The sequence below is a fragment of the Peromyscus eremicus genome, chromosome 5 (genome assembly GCF_949786415.1).
Source record: "Peromyscus eremicus chromosome 5, PerEre_H2_v1, whole genome shotgun sequence".
NCBI classification, from domain to species: Eukaryota; Metazoa; Chordata; class Mammalia; order Rodentia; family Cricetidae; genus Peromyscus; species Peromyscus eremicus.
The window spans coordinates 82,835,885-82,860,507 of NC_081420.1; the positions used below are offsets into that span (position 1 = coordinate 82,835,885).

Genomic DNA, 24,623 nt, shown 5'->3' on the forward strand with positions numbered 1-24,623 from the left:
TCTTACACAGTTGATTCCCGGGTGGTGGCACTATTCTGGGGGTTTTGGGAATTTGGGGAGGTGGGACCTAGCTGGAGGAAGTAGCCCACAGGGGGACGGTCTTTCTGAGTATCCTCTCCCTAGCTCCTTGCTACCTCACTTGCTGCTCCCATTGCCATGACGCTGCCCAAGCAAATGGGCCCTTAAAGGAACAGTGGGATACATGGATAACTAAATTCCGTCATACACATTAGCACAATGTCAGTAACAGAAACTAGGAGGTGGTGACAGGTATGCACTACAAAATTAAGGCAAAGGCACAGGTGTCCATGGAGCAAGGAAAAGGAGCATGCTGAGGACTGGGTGCAATGGGAAAGCCACGCTTCCTTGCTGGTAATCGTTTGCTATGCTCAACTGTTTTGTTATCTCTCAGACAGCCAGAAACAAGTGTAGAAGGCCTGAATGAGCTAGAGTTTCAAGAATACAATTATGTTGCTAAGTATCAAGTTTCAAGTGCATCATCAGGGCAGCCCTGCTCCTGCCTTAATTCTATCAAATATTAAGTGCTCTTTTCTATGATAATCCCACAGTTACACGCCAGCTTTTTGCAGGGCAGGGTACAGACTCAGTGATGACCCATATCTACCAAAAGCTAGAAAAGAACATAGGCTGGGGAGATGGCAAATTGCTTACATTGCATGCACGAAGACCTGAGTTCAGGCCCCCAGATTCTACATGAAAAGCTGGTGCAACATAACACACCTGCATTCCTAGTGATAATGAGATGGAAGGTAGAGACAGACAAACTCCTGAGAGCTGGCAGGCCAGTGAGAGACCTGTCTCAAACAACAGAGTGTTGGGAGCCTGAGGATTGACAATTGTCCTCTGACCACCATACATGCACAGCATGCATGCACACACCTGCACCCATATGTGCACCCCACACAAGCATATGCGTGCACACAATGAAGGGATGCATGTGGTATCATGCCAGTCTACTGGAATATTCTAAAAAACACTCTGAGTCAGAGCAGAGCAGCAGAGACGCTTGTGAGCCCATGGTGCCACCTGCTGAGCGGTATGCTGGGTGTGTTTGGAGTGATGCCATCAGTGGAAAGAACTTTCCTCCTGTGTTGACCACTCCCAGAGGACATTGTCTTTTCTTCTATGTGAGAGGCTACAGCCCTTCCCTGTCTCCTAAGTATCCACAAAGAGAGGTGTCCATGGAGCCTGGAGCTCACACGGGCCCAGTGGGAGTATCTAGGAGCCAGACTGGACAGCATAGATCAGCATCCCTGCTTTCTTGCTGGAGGCTGAGACCTTAAGCAGTTCTCCCACTCAGCTCCTCTGGAGCCCCAATCTTACAGGCAGGCTCCAAGAAAAGGCCTAAGTGCATCCTTGCCTTAGCTGGTGACCGTTTTCACCCCGTCAGAAGTGTGCTGTCTGAGAAGGTAGAGTCAGGTGGAGGGGCAGAGCAACATTCTCCAGAATGCTGGTCTAGGCCACTAACAAGTGAGTTGCTTAAAATAACAAGAAGAAAACGAGCACAAAGTCAGTGATGATTTGTTCTATGTATGTGTCCTTCTTCCCGGAGGTCACTGATATAGACGATGAGACCCACTAACCCCTGAAGAGTCCATTGTTCGGACACAGGCACCAGGTACAGCAAACTTGTCATAATCATGCACTGGAAGTCCTTCGGGTGAGCAGACACCTAAAAGGGAAGAAGAAGAAGAAGAAGGAAGGGCAGGATGAAGGCAGGACTCCTGAGGCTACAGAAATCACCTGCCGAGGATGACAGGCAAGAGAGATCTGATTACGTGAAGGACAGTGTCTAGGGGTACCATGATCCAATCGGTGGGACAAAATCACCAGAACAAGCCACATTGCAGAATGAAGTCAATGTTTTGGAATGTTTGCTCTGGGTGGACCATCAGAGGGGTCTGTTTTAATAGATGTTGCATGGGGCCACACAGAAGTAATGGCTCACGTGTAGCTGGACTAGATACGGGTTTTGTAAGAAGAGTCAGCCATGGCCAGTGTGTCCAACCTCATTGAAACAGTGCAGGAAGTGGGAAGGCTGTTAGCAGTCTACAGACCAGGGTCTGCAAATAAGCTACTACCTATCCAATTTTACAGTGAGCGTGTCTTGTCACCAAAGGGGATGGGGACTTAGTTATGGTCCTGAGGTTCCCAGAGTACAGTCCTCGCAGTCCACATGAATCCCATGCTTTTCCATTCCCATTCCTTTTGATGTTTTGAGACAGAGTCTCACTGCATAACCCAGACTATTATTGAACACTGAATTCTCCTGCCTCCACTCCTAAGAGCTGGAATTATAAATGTGATGGTTAGTAATGATTGGTAGTTTGACAGGATCTGGAATCACCTCAGAGACAAGCCTCTAGGCATGCCATAAGGGATTGTCTAGATTAGATTAACTGAGGTAGAAACACCCACACTAACTGACAGATAAAGAGAAGAAAAAAAGCTGAGCCCCACCATCCATCTCTCTCTGCTTCCTGAGGGCAGACGTAATGTGAGCAGCTCCCTCAGGCACCTGCTGCCATGCCTTCCCCACAGTGATGGACTCTACCCTTGACCTGTGAGCCCAAACAAACCCATTCTCACTTAAGATGCTTGTGTCGGGGATTCGGTCACAGCAACCAGAAAGGTATCTAAGAGGACAGGTGGGCACCACCATGTTTAGCTCTCTATTAACTTTTCAAGGTTGTTGTTGTTGTTGTTGTTGTTTTGTTGTTGTTTTGTTTTGTCCTTCCTTCCAAAAAATGTAGGGATTGGAGAGAAGGCTCAGTGGCTAAGAGCACTAACTGCTCTTCCGGAGGACCCTGGTTCAGTTCCCAACACCCACATGTCATCAGCTCAGATACATGAGCCTGCGGAGGACAGTTCGAATCCCTCAGCAGCCCACTCTTCCACCACAGTCCTCTTCTTCCCACTGTGCCTAAAGAAGGAACATGGCTCCAGTCATCCTGCCCTGCTTATGTTAACAGGAGTAATGTTCAGGGGTTGAGAGTCCCACAGTGAATCCAGAGAAATTGGTCCCGCCTCCAGGAACAACATAAATGCCTCTAAGAGGAATGTGCAAAGGAGTGGCTTTGGCCTGGCTGCCTGGGATGTAGTTTTGAGGGTTTCCTTAGAGCAAGGACACCGAGGTCACCAGGGGTGCCCCTGTTTGAAGACCAGAAAGATCCATCTCTGGGCCCAGTAACCAGGCAGGGAACATGTGGTTCCCCCAGGCAGGCTGCAGCCAGCAGACTGTGTCTGGACTCCATGAAGTCACGCTTCCACTAAGCACGAGCCACAGCTGGGGCTGAGCGGAGACTTGCCTTCCCGCTCTCTGCGGAGTTGGACCTTCCCAGGGCATGTGGTGCCTCGGTAGGACTTTTCACACATTCGTTGGTCTCCTTGTTTTGTTTGTGTTTGGCAGTGGAGCCAAGCAGCCTGGGAATTTGTGGGATGGATTCTCTCAGGACCGCCAGCTGCACACATAACTAGCCCCCAGACCCGGCTTTGGTTGCTTCCCTGAGCCGGTGTGATAAAAGAGTCACACCTTCACTCACCCTTTGCATAAATGGACTCCCATTCTGAAGGCGTCAGTGCCCTTGATCTCCTCGATCTGCACAGACTTGGGAAGATACACCTGCTCGGAGCGCAAAGCCAAATGGTACAAACATCTTGTTAGATCTCTCACGTTTCCACAGCCTGTTTGTGTTCGCTTCCTTCTAGTTTTTCTATCTGAAAACCCTTTTTCTTTTCATATGCACTATGAAAAAGCAGAAACATTTATCCAAACCAAACCCTGTGACAAGCCCCTTTCTGTCAGCATAGTATCTGATCTGCTTGTTCCTCGGCTTCTCACATGGCCCAGGGGGAAATGCGAGCAGGAGCTACCACACTCTGGACAGGAGATGTGGTCTGTCCATCATGACAGATCTGGCTTGAGAAGAAAGCTGGGAGAGGGCCACAGTGCCATGATGGCAGGCCCTCTCCCCTAGTTCATTGCCATGACTGGAACCAACTGTTTGCCCCCGCATGAACTCCCTGAAGAGCTAATGAGAATCCCCTGTGGTGATCTATGGGATCATTTCAGAAGAAAGGACACAACGGTTCTTAAGAGAAGTTTTCTCCATGAAACCCACTGGCCACCCCTTCCCACAACCATGCCCAGTACCAATTCTTCCTTGAAGCAGTCCAAAAAGATAAGCAAAATTCACTCTTGAGCCCTCCCATGCAACTCTCAGGGAATCCCTCTGTGGCAGAAACTACAGGAAGCAAGCAAACATCAGAGAAAGGAAAATACAGTGATATAAAAGAAGAGAAGAAAACATCCCACCATGACGCTGGGAAGGAAGGAGAGAGCTGACAGACGGGGTGATAAGCCAACGCAAGAGGGGGTGACACAAGAGAATGGAGCATCTGACAATTACAACTCATTATGAGCACATCTCACTTCAAAACAAACTCCCCGAGGAACTAATTTACGCTAAATGTGCTGCCAGTGAGTCAGGGAAGCCATCATTTCAAGCCACCCTTGGGCACATGGAAGTGCTTCCTGTACTCGGAGGCTGACAGTGGCGCCTGGTGCCCATATCCCTCCAGCAAGCTCCCATCAAGCCCGTGCTCTGTCAAGCCTGTCAATAACAGCTGATCCCAAATTACGGCACAAGCTGGCACCCTGGATAAAGGTCATGTGGAAAACTGTCTCTTCCACCCCATCACTGTCATCAGCTTCGAAAGGTCATTCCACCCAATCCATTGCCATGACAGAAAATAACTTTGTCTACTGTGACATGTGAGACGTTCCCTTCCTTCATACAGGCGTCCTGGTTTCTCGTCATGCTCCCTAACATTGAGCCAGGCACTCACAGTTTACCGGAAGCAGGAAGTTGGATACTAACAAAACTGAGCAGAAAAACAAAGCTGGGAGCTGAAGACTCTTCGCAGACTCTTAATACCTAAGCATTCTTCTAGGTCTGTGCTTGTGGCTAACACTTACTCAGTTATTCCTTATTTTTCTTGTCGTGGTGATACAATGTAAGGAAGGAAGGGCTTATTCTGCCTCATACAAGGGGATACAATGTATCGTGGAGGGAAGGCACCCAGCGGGAGTGTGATGAGGCTGGTCACATCGCCTCCACCGTCAGGGAGCTGGGAGAGGTGAATGTTAGCACTCCACTCACTGTCTTCTTTTTATTTAGTCCAGGACCCAAGTCCATAGGATGGTGCCACCAACATTCTGGGTAGTCTTCCCTCTGGAGTTAAATCTTTCCAAAAGATTCCCAAAAGTGTGTCTCCATGATTGATTCTAAGTCCAGTCAAGGTGACAAGGGAGGTAAACCCTCTGTCTTAGTCACTGTTCTGTTGCTGTGAAGAGACACTATGACCATGCAACTCTTACAAAGGGAAACATTTCATTGGGGCTGGCTTACAGTTCAGAGGTTTAGTCCATTATCGTCATGATGGGAAGCATGGCAGCATGCAGGCACATATGGTGCTGGAGAAGTAGCTGAGAGTTCTACATCCAGATCCACAGGCATCAGGAAGAGAGAAACACTGGGCCTGGCTTGAGCTTTGGAAACCCCAAAGCCCACCCTCAGTGACACACTTCTTCCAACAAAGCCACACCTCCTAATCCCTCTCAATTAGTGCCACTCCCTGATGAACAAACATTCAAATCTACAAGCCTATGGGGGCCATTCTTACTCAAACCACCACATCATCGCACTAGATACCATATGCAAGCCCAGTAATAGCATGGGCTAATTCTCCAAATGATCCTGTTGCCCTGTTGACAGGTGAGAAAATAAAGCATAAGGGGCTTGAAAAAAATCTGTACTAGTTCATACAGCCTGCTGTGATGGCAGAACCTGATTTTGTTGTCAGATTTTTAACTAGATTGACCTGAAGGTACTGAAATCCTATGATTATACTGCTCATATAATTATCTACTATTAATAACCATAAAAATGACAATAATTGGAGCTGGGTATATGGCTCAGCTGCTAGAGCAATTATCTAGTATGCATGGAGCTCTGGGTTTGATCCCCTCAGCACCACACAAACTGAGCACAGTAATACACAACTATAAATCTCAGCATTCAGGAGATAAAGGCAAGAATATCAGAAATCCAATGTTATTCTTTACTACATAGAGAGTTGAGGCCAGCCTACCCTACATGAGACCCTGTCTCATAATGATAAAGACGGTAATTACTATTTGTAATAAGCTGTATTCTAAGCTGTGGGAATTTAACAAGGCAATTCCATGTAGTTAAAAAGGAGGTTTATTTGGGGGTAACTTACAGCCAGTAAAGGGGTTGGTTACAGGATCTGGGAGAGGCGAGGTGCAGTCTAGCGGGGTTCTCTGGAGAACTCTGGCCAGTCTGCCACCCAGCATCCAGGATCACCAGGAACCAAGAGGGCTGGCCCGGATCTCGGGTCTTAAGGGCTCCTGTCTCGGCCTCGTCCCAGGGGTTCATCATAGGTAGGCATGGCAGTTACCAGAAGCCTCACTAGGGGTAGTACTTCCAGGTCAAAGCTGGAACAGCTACCCACTACAGTATTCCAAACTTATTCCTCAAAAGGAGACTTTGACCAGCACCATGCTGAAGGAGAGGGTTAAAATTAAGCAAGTAACAAGCTGATAATTTAAAATAATAAAAAAGTACCTCCTGAGTGTATTTAATTTACATTTATTATGTTATTTTGTCTTTAAAAAATAAAAATAAATATAAATAGAGTCTCTCTTCTCCCAAAGAAGCTCAGCCAAGGGGAGAGCCAATAGCTGTATTCAAGTATAATATATAGAAGAACACACAAACATGCAGACATTGACCCCAGGGCAGGAGGGTCTCCTCGGACCTAGGACAAAGAAGGGATGGTAGGTGTTCACAGGTATGTGGTATGGGTCAGGACCCACTGCCCTTTAGAGCAACTGGGGGGACAGACAGAAATCAAGTTAAGATAGAGAAAATATAGTTAGGAGAGGGTGAGAGTTGCCTGGCCTACTTTAACACCTGTCCTAGTAACAGTGTGATCAGGGGAGGTGGGAAGTGTCTTGGCTAGTTTTAGGTCAACTTAACACAAGCTAGAGTCACCTAAAAGGAAGGAACCTCAATTAAGAGAAAATCCCTCCATAAGATCCATCTTTGGGCATTTTCTTAATGATTAATGGGGGATGGACCAGCCCATTATGGGTGATGCCATCCCAGGGCTGGTGGTCCTGGGTTCTATAAGAAAGTAGACTGAGTAAGCCATGAGAAGCAGGACAGTAAGCAGAACCCCTCCATGGCTCTGCATCAGCTCCTGCCTCCAGGTTCCTGCCTGTTTCCTGCCCTGCTTGAGTTCCTGTCCTGACTTCCTTCGGAGATGGGACTGTGATGTGAAAGTGTAAGCAAGTAAACTCTTTCCTCCCCAACTTGGTGTTTTAGTCATGTTTCATCACAGCAATAGTAACACCAACTAAGACAGAAAGAGGAAAAATCTTTAAGATGGGGTTCAACATGTAAGAGGAATTGAGAGAAGTGAGATAGAAGCCAGGGATCCATGGAGAGACCCGTGAACTAGTACACCCAGATAATGCTGAGATCAAAGGACAGAAAATAAAGACACTGGTGGGAAAGACACACAGACCTATACGCTGTCTGAACTCACAGTCCAGCAAAAGAGGGGGGTCAGGCAAGCCCCATTCCTCCTTACTACAGTAGGAACTGAGTGCATGAAACTGGGCTGGGATGAAGCAAAGATAGGGAGCCACAATGGGACGGTGGCTGCAAACATGGCCTTGGGGTCTTGGGTTGGATATTCTGGACCCCGGGATTACAAAGGAAAGTGGTATAGCAACTTAAGACCTTTTCATACTTATGGAGAAACCATCAGGAACCAGGATACAATAAAAAAAGGTTCTCAAGCAACCAAGCCAGGAGGCACAGAACAGTCAGTCCGATGAATGTCTCCACAGTAGTGTGGAGTTGGGGGGCTGGAGACAGTCAGCGACCGTACCTCACTGAGAGTTCCTTCTTTGCTGCTTCTCATTTTACTCCCTATTCCATCTTGACTCCAAACACAAGTTTTGACCTACTAGCCTGCCTTTCCTCTTGGCAAAATGAGATGGCCTGGGAGAAGGGCACACGGTAACAGTGTGAGCAGGGGAGGTGGGCTTGGCCCCGGGGGCTGCTGCGTCACACTGTGTCAGGGCTGCTCATCACACTGAGCCTGGAGACCCCCAGCCACACGCACCCATGCAGAACAGAGAAAGGGCTTTTTATGTATGTTGCCACATGCACCACTGAGACAACCCCTGATCTGCTCAGGGTCCACGTCCTTGTGACTGAAGACGTCAGAGAACTTCCAAATCATTATTTACCAAAAAGAGTTGCTGTTGTTGTTGTTGTTTGCCCTAAGTAACTTAAAAAAAAAAAAAAGCACCTCTGGAGTCCATTTCCCAAGGACAGTGTGTTAGTTATGTTCCTGTTGTTTTAATAAAGATGCTCTGACAAGAGCAACTTAAGGAAGAAAGGCTTTTTGGCTCAGTGCTAGGTTACAGTCTATCATGGCGGGAAGCCACAGCAGCAGGAGCTTGAGAGAGCTGACCACCTTGCATGTACAGTCAGGAACCAGAGAGCAGTGGTTGCTGGTGACTGAGCGGCTCCCTTTCTCCATTTATACTGTCCAGGATCTAGCCAGGGAATGGCACCACCCACAGTGGGCAGGTCTTCCCACCTCAACTAAGGCAATCATGATAACCCCCATGAGCATGCTCAGAGGTCCGTCTTCCAGGTGATCCTAGATTTTTTTTCAAGTTGACAATTAAGCCAACAGTCACAGACAGGGCCTTTAGAGCAACCACATCCCCACACCAAAGCCTTGGGAGATAGTGCAGCAGAAATCAAGCGTCAGACCAAGGTAGGTCGGGAGGAAACGGCCATTGACACACAGGAAGCTCCACCACTGACAGCAGGTTGGCACCAGATGTGCCACAACGTTTCACTAGATAGATGCAAGACTGAAATAAATGCCTGGACAATTCACACAAACAAAAAGTTGCCCTGCGATCCACAGCACAGAGCAAGGCAAAGGCCAAGCGGTGGGGCACCACCTTCCCGAGAGGAGATGGCCACCATGTCTGTGACAGTTCTAAAGGGAAGGGTGGCACAGTTCTCTGGGGATGGCTCATTATCCTCTCTGCCCACAGGGCAGAGTTCACAGAACAGCAGAGGCCCACAGAGAGTGCAAAGTCCCAGGCCAGAGCACTTCCACTTCTCCTCTGACGTCGTTTCCATCCAGGTCCCACTTCCATTCCATCCCTTTCTATCTTTTCTCCCTAGCTTCACCACCAAGATAATCAAACCTGAGTATGGTACTGCACCCGTAATCCTAGCTATTTTAGATAGGCTGAGACAAAAGGGTCAGGAGTTCAAGACCAGCCTGGGCTACACAGTGAGATGCCATCTCAAACAAAGACAGGATAATTTTTTTAGTTTCTGTCTGTTGCTGTAACAAACATTCTAAACAAAATCAACTTAGGGAGGAAAGGGTTTATTTGGCTTACACTTTCGGATCACATGTTCTCTGTGGAGGGATGCCAAAGCAGTAACTCAAGCAAGAACCCAAGGCAGAAACCATGGAAGAATGCTGTTTGCTAGCCGGCTCACACAGGTCATGCTCAGCTAGCTTTATTATACAGCCCAAGACCACCTGCCTAGGGAATGATGCCACCCACAGCAGGCTGGATCTTCCGGCATCATTTAACAAGACATTTAATCAAGATAATTCCCCATATACAATAATACTCACAAGCTAGTTTGATGTAGGCAATTCCTCAGCTGAAGCTCTCCTGTCAGATGAGTCTAGGCTGTGTCAAGTTGACAATTAAAAATTAAAACTAACTAGGACAATAATCAATGTTGGGGCTTCCTTAAACCCAAGACACATTACAGTTTTATTTCCTCAGTGTCATTCAATGTCATCCAGCAAAGCACCAGAAAATTAACAAGAAAAACAAGATCCTGAAATCCACCCTGTAGAGAAGAAAAACCCATTCACTAAGATGTTTAGAATATTCAAACTTCAAATACTTCACTGTAATTTGCATGCTTTACAATATAGCGTGCTTTACCTCATTCACAATTTTATTTTTGCATCTTGAAAGAATTCAAATCGTGTGCAATGAGCTTCTTATTGCCACATAGAAAGCAAGAAGCCAAATTATCCTGTCCTGCCTTCTGCTTGTTCCTGATGCTAACCGCCAGCTGAGGTTACTCAGAAGTCTCTGTTTCCGGTGCTTTCTAACATGTATGGGCAAAAGGAAGAAAGGGACCCAATCCTTCCAAACGCTGAGCCGTGGGCGCCTCGTATCCAGCACCAACACATTTACTCCTCCCACACCAGGGAACAGGTTTATCTCTCCTGTTTCATCCTGGAGCAAACAGGTGCCCAAGAGCAGACAGCAGGGCAAACCACAGCTGCCACACCAACACCTGTCTCCTCACCCGTCCCAGGACTCTACTGCACTTGCCAAGCCATCCCCATCCAGGAGACGGGGAGATGCTAAATATTTCACAACTCATGTTCACAATACCTCAGCTGAAAACATACAGAGAACTAAAACAAACGTATATAATTTATATATATATATATATATATATATATATATATATATATATGCATTATCAACAAATGTTTCACAGCTCATGAAGGTGTTTTTAAGGACCTCAGGTTTTGAATAAGTTAAATGTTTCTGTCACTCTGCGCAAGAAGTAGAAGCGTTAGAACACTCTGCCAGTGGAAGCTATCCATCAGTCAACTCAATTGCAGGTTGTGGTCCAATCACTCTTTATTATAATACACATAACACGCAGCTAATGGATGGAGCTTTTCCAGAGTCCCACATAGAAACCCTCTTTACACTGTCATGATCAGATGTCAATCAAGGGCTACTTTGTGGATTAGCTAGTTGCTGTGACAGAAAGAACTCAGTGAAGAGAGGGTTGTTTAGGCTCATTGTTAAGGGAGATAAACCACTGTGGCAGGGAAGGCATGGGAGTGGGGATGGCTCTTCTCTGAAACAGGGAAGCGTCTCGGGCAGGAAGATGCCAGGAACAGAAATGAGGACCAGGCTACAACCCTCAAGACCCATCCCTCCAGTGAGGCTCCACCCGGTAAAAATCCACAACCTCCCCAAAATTGTGTCATCAGCCGGGACCAAATGTTACACACACACACAAACCACGGAGGACACGAGATTTTGCTTCCTGGGGAAGAGTAGGACAAAAGTCTCTGGGAAATCGGCAACCAGGGGCAACTTGAAACAAATATGTGAGAGTGGGTTTGGGAGGTATAGGTCTATATCTAAGACACACTGATTCATACAGTTGAGCAAGGGACTTGGAGATACAGTCTAGTATGGATGCATCCTGGGATGGCCCCACTGTTCAGCCACCACAGGGTACATTAACACAAGCCTAGTGGCACAGCCAGTGCATTTTGCCACACCCCTCAGCTCCTCCATGTAGTCCAGGCTGCATCACTGTTCAGTTTGCTACACCCCTCAGCTCCACGGCGCAGACTCCAGGGTATACTCTGCTGTGTTCCTCAGCCCCATGTTGAAGCCTGAAGAGCCCTCTTGGCTCCACAGTGGAGCCTTGCACACCCCTCTGCTCCATGCTGCAGCCTGCCACATCCCTCAGCTCCAAGGTGCACACTTGAACAGCACACCACTATGCTGAATACCATAGGCAACTTGATAAAACATATGTAGCCAACTGTAGCACACCAATGCAAGCATTTGCACACCTAAGTAGATGTAAACATAAACCCACAACGTCCAGGTTCCTCCTAAGGCGTACTGGGGGATAGAGAAACTGCTCAGCAATTAATACCATTTGCTGCTTTTGTAGAGGACCCAAGTTTAGTTCCCAGCAAACCTCTGGCCCCCACACACTTGCACACATACACACGTGAACACACACACACACAAGGGGGCAGGGGTAAGATCATAGAATTTTGCTCCCTCCTCACAGCCTCTCCTTGCTCATTTGAGGAGCAAAGTGACGGACATGGTTACGGTGGCCATAGGGCAGGGACTGACAGAGTACACTGTGGGGATACCCAACATAGGAACAACAACACGCAAGGTCCTTGTGGGCAACCTTCTCCTCCCTATCAGCCATGTCTTCGAGTTCTACTCCACACCCCAGGGTCTGAGCAGTGGTCTCTCCCAAGGTCTCATTCCCACCCCTCAGCCCCCACAGTCACAGGACAAGCATTAACATAATGAAGTCCGAGTGTCTTTTGGAAAAAGACCCTAAACAAACATTGAAAGTATTATTCTTTTTCCCCCAGGCCTTCCCAGTTAGCAGCAAAGTTGAAAGAAATAGGAACCTGACTTTCCTGGTGAAGGAGAGATGGAGTCAGAGTCCTTAGGGGGTTTCCCAGGAGGCCTCGAAGGATAACCTAGCTGTGATTTTGATTAGATAAAACATGGAACTTTCTGTTCTCTGCCAACCACATCTTTCTCTTGAGCCCACAGTGACAGCAGAAAGAAAGGGAAAAAGAGACAGAAGCCAGGGGACACACTGCTGCCCTGTACCTTTCCTGAGTGTGCAAAGGCACACAGAATCGTTGCACACCCTCCCCGAGATAGAGAACAAGTACGTTGTTGTCTACACACAAAAGGACACAAAGTTCATACAGACCAAGTGAACAAATCTCGACAATCCTTCCAATGTTTTTAGGAACCCTGGAGATACTAGGTGAGAAATAAAGTTATATTCCTGGGTCTTTCAACAGATCTCATTACAATAAGTACTCTTCAATGTTAGCTGAGGTCCCATTGACCCAGAATCCCATCGATCTATGAGAACTCACAGATCCCTGTATTAGTTACTTTTCTTGCCACTCTGTTCTTCTAACAAAAGCAACTTAAGGAAAGAAGGGTTTATTTGAGGGATTTCAGTCCATCGTGGAAGTGGTGGTGGTAGTCCATGGCAGCTGGAGCATACAGCAGTGAGTCACTAGGAGGGGTCTTTGAAGGATATACTCACTCTGGGATTTGGTCTGTGTTCTCTGCCTTCTGGTCAGCCATGACGCAAGACCCTCTACCATATGTTCCTGCCACCACGGACTACCACCACCACTTCCATGATGAACTCCAGGGCAAAGAAAAAACAGATGCTCTGCCATGAGCAGTCCTTAGTGCTTTCTCCTCACCTACTCTAGCTGGGGATAGTGTGGGTACCACGGCATCTTAATCCTTCATGAAGCGTTCACTGAATGTCCAGTGACCAGATACACACTTCACCAGGACACTTAACATACAAGTTCTCAACATATAAGCCAGATGTGCAAGCCCGAGGCTTGGGTGTGTGACTTACTGTGGACCAATGAACCTGTCCTCTCTATACACTCCAAGGTCCCAGACAGCTGCTCCATCAAGACTCCCAGCCACTGCCCTGGGGCCTGACCCTCCATGGAAGAATTCCTGCAGCCACAACTCCTCCTCCTGAGTCTTCTAGAAGCTGGAGAAAATGCACAGTGCTAGGTCCATTCCAGAAGCTCTGAGCAAGTAGCCACTGGCACACAATAAGGAAAACACCAGGAAGGATGCTAAAAGAGGGTGCCTTTTCTTTCTGACTTCTCTGACAAGAGCATCATAATTTCATTCCCAATGTGTGGCAAGGATATTGAGAGATGGCAAAGAGGTGCAGTCTTGGCTAGGAAAGGAGCCAAGTCCAGAAAGGTCTATGTCTTGCGGGGTGGGGGTGGGCATGGTTTCTATTCATGTGATGTGGTACTGGGAGAGCTTTGTCCTGAAGGAAGAGGGACTATGACTCAGCTCTTGAAGATGAAAACAAACCCACACAATGCTGCACTAGCCGGGAGCTTCAAAACCAGGGCTGCCTTTTACAGACACAAACCAGCAGTGAGACAGGACCCGGGAACTGTTGGCTTCTTTTCTACCCACGGCGTAGCATGGAGCCCAGGGGTTATCATGGAGGGTACTTGTACCTCATACCTTCTGTTCCCTCTGGCACTCACCCTTCACCCAGCATTATGTGGAATCTGGTGGCCTGCGGATGGAGGTGTAAGGGAACCTGGAGAAGCCCGCCTTCATCCCCAAATCCTCTCCCTCCCCTAAGGAGCAGCTCAGTGGCACACACAGTGAGGACACTGTGTACCTCTGCTCTCAGGAAGAACTGTTAAGTTCCTTTCAAAGGTCACTCACAGATTCCAACATGGTCCCAATTCCAATAGCTCAAGGCATAGTCGATGGAGTAACAGAACCAGGCCAAGGGGCAGCAGCCTTCACTTCCAGAGAATCCCTGCTCTGCATTGTACTTCTTGGCCAGTCCTGGATCCTAAAGCAGGCCACCAGCCGGAGTATCTGTCAGCACTATGGATGTCTGGAGAATCTTTAAGGTATTCTAAGCTCTCTTCCTTCCCCACACACGGCAGAGCTCTTAAGGCTCCTTCCAAACCAGCCACCCCTGAAAGCTCCCCTTCTCCACCTACCTGTGCCCAGTCAGCACCCCCTCTTTCTGGCTCAACTCTCGTCTGGCTCCTCATTGGTTCCTGACCAGCTCCTCTCGCTCCTGACCTCATGTTATAGCGTGTCCTTCTTCTCTTGGATATTTTTGACCATGAGGGGTTTCTCTGGCACTGCCTGACATCTCTTGAATGCAGCTCATTTCTGTATCTCATCCTGGAGAGCATGAAGCCGGAAAGCTCCATGATGATGCCATCATCCACATCCCAGAGACAGAATCAACACCTTCATTCTCCCCTGCTGCCCCCATGTGTGTCCAATTGGTATAGTTGATGAACCCGTGAGTCACAGGCAGGTCAGTCGGTGATGAGTTAGTATGCTTCTTACAGAGCAGAGCCTTCCTGGCCAATCAATAAAGTTCAACCTACCACCGAGTGGTTGATGCTCCAAAGTGCTTTGAAATCCACAGACCAACAGGGCGGCAGGCTAGCCGGCTGTCCCAGAGCAGAGACTCTCAGAGGAGTCAACCACACAGCTCCCAGAGTGAGGGAGGCAGAATCCAAGAAGGGGAGGAAGACAGATGACGGGGATAAGGACTAAACCATCTACAAACAGATTCAAACTCACCTTTATCGTAATCACCATCCTCAATTGCTTTTTCTTGAAGTTTCTGAAGCTTTAAACTTAATGAAGTGACCTGTGTTGGTTTGAAGGGGAAACATGAGAAATAAATTATATGTAAGAAATTACATATAAGAGATAAAGTACAAATAAATTTCAGTAGGTTCATTCTGTGAAATCTAGGGGCACCTAAAAACTATTTCAAAAGCGGGCTGTCAAGATGACTCGAGGGTGATGGCCCCTGCTGCCAAGCCTGAGGACCTGAGTTTGATCCCCGAGGCCCACACAGTGGAAGAGAGATCTGGCTTCCACAAATGCTCTCTGACCTCTACAAAAGTACCATGACACAAACATGCACATAAATAGAAAATGTAATAAAAAATTAAAATCCTGAAAAGCAATATCATTTTTTAAAAAGGAAACTATTTTAAAAGTGAGCTTCCATTTAAACTATTTTTTTTTAAAACACACAAATATACAGTTTTCCAATGCCAAATGCAGGTTTCTTTTAAAAAAAAAAAAAAAAGTTACTTGAACAAAAAGCAGAATTTAAGCATGAAATCCCCAGAAAGACTTGGAATGCTACAAATACCACAATGTTATGCCATTAACAGGATGCAGGGCTATGTGGAGAGAAGGAACACAGACTGCAGGCCGTGGCCCCTGCTCTAACCTCAGAGCATAGCCATGAAGGTAAACGTGGGAACTAAAAGAGCAGCCAAGGGGAGCCAGGCATGGACCACCGCTGTCTCAGGCCAGCCCAGGAAGGGCTGCAGGCCTGCTTCAAGGGTCCATCTCGGGGAAGGTGCTGTCTTGGGCTGGACCTGTAGCTCAGTGCTATACACCTGGGCCTCTAGTTCCATCCCCAGCACAGAAAGCTCTGAATGGGGAGAAGAAAGGAAGGATGAGGAAGTGGAGAGCCCCCAGCAGCCACACCTCCCTTCCCAGAACAACTTCCTAAAGGGCTGTGACCAGTACTTGCTTCTAAACACTGAGGCTGGGCACTGGGGAGATGGGTCGGTCAGTGAAGTTCTCGCCTGGCAAGTGTAAGGACCTGAGTTCAATGCTCAGAACTTACACAAGCACAGTGACCCATGCTTGCAAATCCAGCTCTGGGGAGGAGGCCACAGGAGACTCCGTGAGGCTCACTGACCTAAATGGTGCACTCCAGCACAGTGACAGGAAGGTTGTCCTCCAGCCTACACACACACACACACACACACACACACACACACACACACACACAGTGTATATGCAGGCACACATGCAAACACATGTTCACAGCAAAATAAAACAGTCTCTTTGTAGGAGGACCCACGCAGCCCATGGAGCAAGCGAGGCACAGCAGGGGAGGATGGGCCCACTCTCACTCCTCCCAAACGCCAGCTGACTGTCTCCCTTACCCTCCCAGTGTCTTATTTTTATCCCATTTCTTTACTGCAGGGCAAGAGAAGATGGCAACTCACAGGAGTCAGCTCTCCCCTTCCACCATGTGGGTCCTGGGAATCAAACTCGGGTTGTCAGACTTGGCAGCAAGTGCCTTTCCCCACCGAGCCATCTTGCCAGCCCCCAGGGTCCTATTTCAAAGCAGAGCTAAGCTGAACAAACCACACTGCAGGTCAAAGGTTGTGGGGAAGCGTGGGCCCCATCAGCAAGTACAGGCCATCACCTAAGCCACACAGACGGAAAGCAGAGAGCAGAGCACCCATGTTCAGATGCAGGGGGACAGAAGTGTCACCGCATCTTTTCAGTCAGCCATCCCAGGAGCCACGGAAGCTTCCAGGTACAGCTCTCAGTCAGCTGCCCACTCCCTGCCTCCACCCAGCATGGAGAGTTGGAGTAACAGCCTCCTGAAGGACACACACCTCCAGCTGCCTGCGGTTACTCAGTAGGTAGTCCTGTAGCACAGGCTGCCATTCGCTGAGCAGAGAATCCCATCCGCAGGTATCTGCCCAGTCGCTGCCCTGGTCGCCCCACCCACCAACTGAGGTCAGGTCCTGGGATGAGAAGCCAGTATCCAAGGGAGAGACCATGCCACGTTCTGGATTGCTGCTGCTCCCTGTCAACTGATCCACCAAGCCTGAAGTAGCTTGAAGACTGAAGGTCCAGAGATGTCGAGGGTCCTCAGCGGGCCTGTCTGAGCTGGACGCTTCAGCTGCCATGTCTTGGGGGCTCTGATGAAGGAACTCAGCCTCTCTAGATGGTAGGCAACCTTCTGCTTCTCCACGTTCTCCAGCAGCACCAAGGGAGAGTTGGATGAAGCTGAAGCTGGATGTAAAGGTGTCTTGGGAGCCAGGAAGAGCTGGGATGTCAGCAGAGCCACTCAACCCTGGTGATGCCAGGGCTTTCACAGTCTTCAGGCCCCTCGATCCCTCGCTCCACGCTACATCAAGGCTAGGGGCCAGGGACTTAGAGCTGTCAGAAGACAAAAAGTCTTGCCAACATCCACTGTCCCCAGGCCTACATGGCCTGGTTAGTCTCTCAGGCAGTTTGTTGCCATTTCTGGAATGAACCGCAAAGTGCACTGGTGTTTCTCTCATAGAGCTCTGGGCTGGGTGCAAGCCACCCACAGAGGCCACAGCAGGGGCAAGCGAGCTCTTGAGAAAAGGGCTGCCCACCACCTGACAGGGGCTGCTGGGGTCGAGGCCACACTGTCCAGCCCTGGACTGTGAGTAGTGGGACTCCTGGCCTGTCGGCCCTGCTGAGATCTGGCATGACACGCTCACTGCTGGAGAAAGGAACCCGATCCCGGGACCGACCGTGCTTCTCATGTAGCCTGGTCTCCGTGTCAGCCGCCGCCTCTGAGGGGCTGCCCCAGGCGGTGAGCCATGCCCACTGTCTGAGAAGAGAAGAGAAAACAATACATGTTATTGACTCAGTCGGAACCGCATGTGGAGGACATGCTAGACATAACAGGTCATCTGTGAGTACACCTACCAAAGATACAGCCTGAACGCTCTTAGGATCCTAAGCCAGGCATGGTGGGACACACCCATAACACATTGAGACATGAAGGCAGAAAGATCAAGGTCATCCTCACCAACATAGGGAGTTCAAACCTAGCCTGAGCTACACGACCCCCTGTCTTAAAAAAAATTAAAGAAAGTTGGTGCTCCTCTGCCGACGTCCAGTCCAGCCCAGCATCCCAGCCCTTGGTTGGCAGAGAAGCAGGCCCTGCTGTATGTCTAACAGCATGTCAGTCCAGGTCCTGGGGGCACAGCCTGGGCAGCTCCCCAGCAACTCTCCTAGTGTCTAGGATACATCAGCATGTCCATCCAGGAGAGGGCTTGGAAAGTAAAATATCAGCACGTGACTCCATCCTTCATTCCGGTCACTACTGGTAGACACTTGGATTTTCATTATCCAACTATCCGTGTCCCCACATTCCCAATGCATTCCTGAGGCTTTGGTGGCTGGCTGTGGTGTCAGCAAGGGCTGCCCCTTCTTTCAGCTCACCCAGTAGACTACAGGGCCACAGTCCACATCTGGCTATCCTGAGAAATAGGAACATTGACAAATGCTGTCACCTCACTGTCTGGTCCAAGCCTGGTCATACCACTTGCTGACTGTGTGAGCTCCTACAAGCTATTCAACTTCTCTGTGCCTCAGTTTCCTCCTCAGTAAAGGGGGGGGGGGTCTGGAAGGACCCCTTGTAGAAGGATCTCATAAGCATCAGTATAAACAGTTTAGAACAGTGTGATAAAAATGTTAGTTACAGGACTGGGGGGATGGCTCAGCAGGTAAAGTATTCGCTGTGCAAGCATGAGTTCAGTCCCCAGAGTCCAGGTAAAGAATTCCAGGCTTGATGACGCATGCTTGCAATCCCTGTGCCAAGGAGGCAGAGACAGGAGGATTCCTGAAGTTCATTGACCAGCCAGTGTAGCCAAATGGATGAGCTATAGGTTCAGTGAAAGACTCTGCCTCAAAAATTAAAGACAGAGAGTCTGGAGAGGTGGCTCAATGGTTAAGGTTGCAACTAGGCACCAAGTAACCTTGCTAGTGCCAACTTCAAAGACACGGGCTAGAAGAGCAGGCTTGTTTAGTCACACATTATGCCAACGGAAATGCCAAGGGCAGGTTTTCTAAGGCCACCATCTTCAAGACGTAGATGGGCCTCTACGCCACAGGAGCACTGGTTGCTCTTGCAGAGGACCTGGAATCAGTTCCCAGTACCCCCATGGCAGCTCACAAGCAGCTGTAACTCCAGTTCCAGGGGATCCAATGCCCACATCTGACTTCCCCGAGCACCAAGCACTACTGTGGTGCATATAAATACATGCAGAAAATACACTCTTACACATATCTAAAAATTATTTTTAAAAACTAAAGATAAGGAAAGACAGTGTTGGCCTTTGATCTCTGTATGCACATGGGCATGGGCACACACAAATATATTCCCATTAACAAGGACATACACCACATTCACAAATACCACACCATCTATCCACACAAAGCTGAGTGTGGTGGTACACACTTGCAACCCCAGCTCTGAGGAGGTGGAGAGACAAGAGGATACCTAGGATTCACTATCCAGACAGCCTAGCCTAACTGGCAAGTTCCAGGTCACAGCGAAAGACCCTGTCTTACACACACATGGAAAAATAATTAGAAGTTTGTGATAACACCGGAGGTCCCGGTTATGACCTCCCAAAGCCTGGCTCAGCCCAGATCCTTGGCTTCCTCCAGGCTCACCCTTTCTCCTTTCAGGATGATGCTCACCACAGCTCACCACAGCATCAGGGCCCCACCAGCTTGGAGCACCCACCAGGGCTACAGAATACAAGAGGGAACAGAGGGAGCCCCCAGAAGAACAGCTGCCCCTCCCACCCCCTGTAAAACTGACAAGAGATTTACTAAAGAACCAGGAATCCAAGTTACAGAGAACACTGAGTTCTGGCCTCAGTGACCAGCAAAAAAAGCTGACAGCTTCACATCCTGAACAATAAGTCCCGTGAAACTGTATTGTCCTTTGGGTTCAAAGACTTCTAATTATTTTGTAACCCAAATACCATCCCTTAAGTAGCTCTCATGTTGTTCAAAGAGCAATGCTAGGCAGAGAATAACTTGCTCAGAAATGGGTTCTTTCCAAACACCTGTTCGATCTTACCTGTATTGCCCTCCTGGGACCCTGAGGCCATAAGCCCCAGCTGCTCCAGCCAGGGCCATGTAAGTCTGGAGAGCCACAGGCCTACTGCCCACAGGTTAAAACCAGACAAAGAAAAGTGTCTACCTGGCTAGGGACATGGCTTCATGGTAGCACATCTGCCCATCATTCAATAGGCCCTGGGTTCTAGCTCTGTTAGCAGCCCGCCACCAACATATACACATACAAAGTATTTATCAAACACAATGGGACACAAAGCAGAGCCCACTTGTGCAGCTAACTGCAGACTCATATGTCCCATCCTCTGTGGAGGTGACCACAGGTATTCATTCTAACACTCAGGAACTAGAAGGTAGAGGATTGGACAGACACACTGATATGCAGGCCTGAAAGGAACTTCTGGAATGAGCTAGAATGTTCAGAAGAAACCTATGCAGGCTCCAGATCAGGTTGCTAGAAGATTTCTAGCTTTCCACAACCAAAGTGTGCAATTCCCACCCCCAAACACACACACACACACACACACACACACACACACACACACACACCATTTTATTTTTTCTTTTCTTTCTCTTTTTTTTTTCTTTTTGTTTCACTTTTTTTCCCCCTTGGAGTCTTTGAGGTCCCCTGGGACCACAAATCAGTTCTCACTCATATATCCTTCCTGAAACATGACCTCATGGGTTTGCTCTGGCCTGCAGCTGAGGGAAGGCTGTGTTATGGTTCAGCTGGAGAAGACCACACTTCCTTCTTACTGAGCACAGTCAGCTCCGGAAAGAGACTCAGCCAGACAGGAAGGAAAGCGAGGCACCACCAGGGTGAGGGCTCCGTAGGGTGGCCAGGAAACAGATGTGCTCACCCTGCTGTGGAAAAGCCAGGGATGACTTCATTCTGCCCACCTGACCTAGGAACAGCTGTACCAGGAGAGGGGCCTGGAGCAGCCTCTTCAGTATTATACAGCCTCCTGTTCCATAAGAGACAGATTCTGGGGAGCAAAGAACAGAACCTTACCTCCTCCCCCAGCACAAACCGTCTGATACAGAACCCCATCTCCCCCACCCAGCCTCATGGCTCATTGAAGGGAAGGGACAGACACGTGCTTAAAACCAATCTAGATATCAAAGGGCCACTCTGAACTGTCCCACAAGTCCCTGAAAAGCCTGACTGGGAGAATGTTCAGAGAGGGAGTTGGGTGATTGGGGGAGGAGGCAGGTTCTCTAGGAGGCAGCTTAAAATTCAACAACTGAGCTCAACAATCAATCCTCAGGATGCTGGTCACTGCTCAGTTAAAATGAACCAGACAGCAGCTGGAGGCTGTGCCTGTGTGACTAAAGAGGTCCAACATCAGACGCTTTAAACTGGCCAGAGCTAAAGAGAACCCTGGTGACAAGAGTTGGTTGTGTTCCCTGGCCTAAAGCTGGCCAACGCCCAGAAGCTCTGTTCCCAGAGTTAAACACAGTTCACTGTCTCTTCTCCACCCATTCGGGGTCTGCGGCCACACAGAAAAGCCTTTGCCTGACTACAAAATTTAAAACCAATAGTAACAGAATTAGATTAATTATTCGTTCCTCAATTGCCCTAAGAAGGTGAACTTCAGCTTGTGCCCAAGGTTCTGATTATCCTGGGCTGAGTGTGGTATCCATGCTATCTCAATATAAACCCCACAGGGCCAGAGCAGAGGGTGGTGCTGAGCTTCGTGGGAAGTGAGGATGGACACAAGTGTATCAGCTGTCCACCTGAGACAAGGAAGAAGCTCACTGTGCTCTTGGGGAAGGACCGCACATTCAGCCCATGAGGAGCTTCTCGTGTGAACCTCAAAGTGGTAAGGAAGGTTGAGGCCATGTCTAAAAACTTACTCTTCCTACCTTGCTATCAACATTACAACACGGAGCCACTAGAGAGACGGCTTAGCAGTTTAGAAGGCACACTGCAGCCGGGCAGCCGTGGCACACGCCTTTAATCCCAGCACTCGGGAGGCAGAGCCAGGTGGATCTCTATGAGTTCGAGGCCAGCCTGGTCTACAGAACAAGATCCAGGACAGGCACCAAAACTATACACAGAGTAACCCTGTCTCAAAAAAATAAATAAATAAATAAAAGGCACACTGCAGGCCTAGAGAGATGGCTCAATGGTTAATAACACTGGATGCTCTTCCAGAGGACCCAGGTTCGATTCCCAGCACCCACACAGTAGCTCACAATGTCTGTAACTCCAGTCCCAGAGGATCCAATGTCCTCTTCTGGACTCCGGGACTCATTTGCAAATAACCTCCACATACCACACATATACACATTAAAAAATAATAAAGATAAATGTTTAATATTATAGCACAGAAATGCTACAAATAAAACAGCAAACTTCTCTGCCATGCCTGCAAACAAGCATGCATGCACATCCTCATCTGAGCACCAGGGTGGGGGGCTGTGATGGCTATTCTTGGTTGTCAACTTGACTGTACCTGGAATTAACCAACTGTAAAAGATTTTTCTAGCTCCTCCTTCTGGTGGCTCTTTGCCTGCTTGCCCTCACTCTCACTGACAAGTTCATTCCTTCATGGAATTAGTATTTCTTCAGGATTCCAACATATACTGAAGGCCATCTAAGACACCCAGCCTTGTGGACTGAAAAACTACTGGATTCTTAGACTTTCCATTGGAAGACGGTCATTGTTAGACTAGTCTACAGACTGATAAATCCCATTAATATATATATAGAATCATTCTATCAGTTCTGTTGCTCTAGAGAACCCTGACAAATAGAGTAACCAAAGGAAATTTCTAGAACAGAGATAGAAGTGATACTGTCACACTCTTCTCACTTTGTTCTCATAAATATCCACCAAAATGTGTAAGAGTAAAATTTAGTCGTTGTTATTTGCTAACTCCTAACAGGGTATTTTGAAAAACATGAGCTTGGAATTTTGCCTTTCTCTACTCCTCTCCAAGGCTTCATTTATTTTCTCCAGGATATTTTCAATACTTTTTAGTACGCTAATATAAACACAACAAAATTTGCCATTTTTACCATATATAAGTGCTAAGGTCAATGGTATTGGGTACATTCACACTGTTGTCCAACCACCGCTACCATCCATCTGCAGGACTTTTTAAACATCCTTCCAGACTGAAACATGGTCCAAATCAAAGACTGACACTCTTACCCCTCTCCCAGATTCCAGTGAACACCATTCTACTTTCTGTCGGTACAGATTTATTAACTCATCAGCCAGAGATCAAGCCTGTTCTAAAGTTGGAGGTCCATCTGGAAGCCTGTTTTCCCAACCTGAGACTCCTCCAGGGAAGTTCCAACCCCTTGTGGACTATTATCCCAGTACTCTGATAGCCAAGGAGAGGGGCACAAGCATCTCTTCAGAATATCTTTGTTCCTCCAAGATAGTTACTAGAGTGCCCCAGAATGTGATTTCACGGACCCTTGGTCCCCACCCTGCCCAAGCCAAGAGCTTCCCAACTCTGATCTACCTTGCTGGGTCTGGCTGCTTCTCCTAGACTTGGAGCACTGGCTGATGCCTAGTGGCAGTCAAGGGTTATAACTCTGCCTCAAGTGTCAGCTCACGTCCCCTTAAAAGAGCCACACCCATGTTGAAGATTCTGCAAGACTGACTGACTAAAGCCTCATGATTGTGAAGAGTTGGAATGTTACAGATCCATAGCCAAAATTATCCTGAGCTATCATTAGTCCCTTTAATAGCTCTTCACTGCCCACTCTGTGTTTGATCTAATATCCTTTCTTAGGAGGTAAAACCTTAGAACATTAACTTAGAACATCATCAGCTAAGACTTGTCAGCAGACAGCATTTGAGACCTACAGCAGAGGCTTCCCTGCCTTGCCGTAACCAGCCTATCTGCAGTACCCATCCCCTTTTCCGATCAACACCTTGATGTATAATTTTGGGAGGAGGGGATAGTTGTATGACTATATAAAAACTCCTGTAACCTCTTCCACAGCAGAACACATCCTTCAGGGCAACCCAAATCCATGTTCCCTGGCCATGGTCACACACACTGAGTTCAGAATAAACTCTTTTATTCCTTTTGAAGTGGGTGCTGCGTTTCGCACCAACACAGGTACACTCCAATATTTACCAGGCAGCCTCTCTCTGCTGAGCTATTAATTCTCATAAATGGTTGTCTTTTTCTGTGCATGTAAAGTGCTACTCAGAAAATCCAGCCTCCATCTGAACCCCCTCAAGAATGCTGCAGGCTACAGATGGGTGTCTCTAATGAATCTTTTAACTGCTGCCCTAATGAAATATGGATGAACCAGAAGGAGCACTCTCTGTTGCTCTTATCTCAAAACAACTCAGCAACTTGGGTTTCTGGCCATATGTTTGTGCAGCAAAGAGTAGCACGCTCCTGAATCCAACATAACAAAGGGAGCCTTCGCACGAGT

At 48.1% G+C, this 24,623-nt stretch overlaps 1 protein-coding gene across 1 annotated transcript in view; it reads right to left on the reverse strand.

Moving 5' to 3' along the window:
- Disc1 (DISC1 scaffold protein) overlaps nt 1-20,247 on the reverse strand; it is a 177,559-nt gene extending 157,312 nt beyond the window's left edge. The window contains exons 1-4 of the mRNA XM_059263044.1: nt 20,217-20,247; nt 19,829-19,879; nt 16,975-17,948; nt 15,116-15,185 (exon numbers count right to left, since the gene is read on the reverse strand). Coding sequence (XP_059119027.1) covers nt 15,116-15,185; nt 16,975-17,948; nt 19,829-19,879; nt 20,217-20,247 — 1,126 coding nt within the window. The remainder of the gene's footprint in view (nt 1-15,115; nt 15,186-16,974; nt 17,949-19,828; nt 19,880-20,216) is intronic.
- Nucleotides 20,248-24,623: the final 4,376 nt, after the last annotated feature.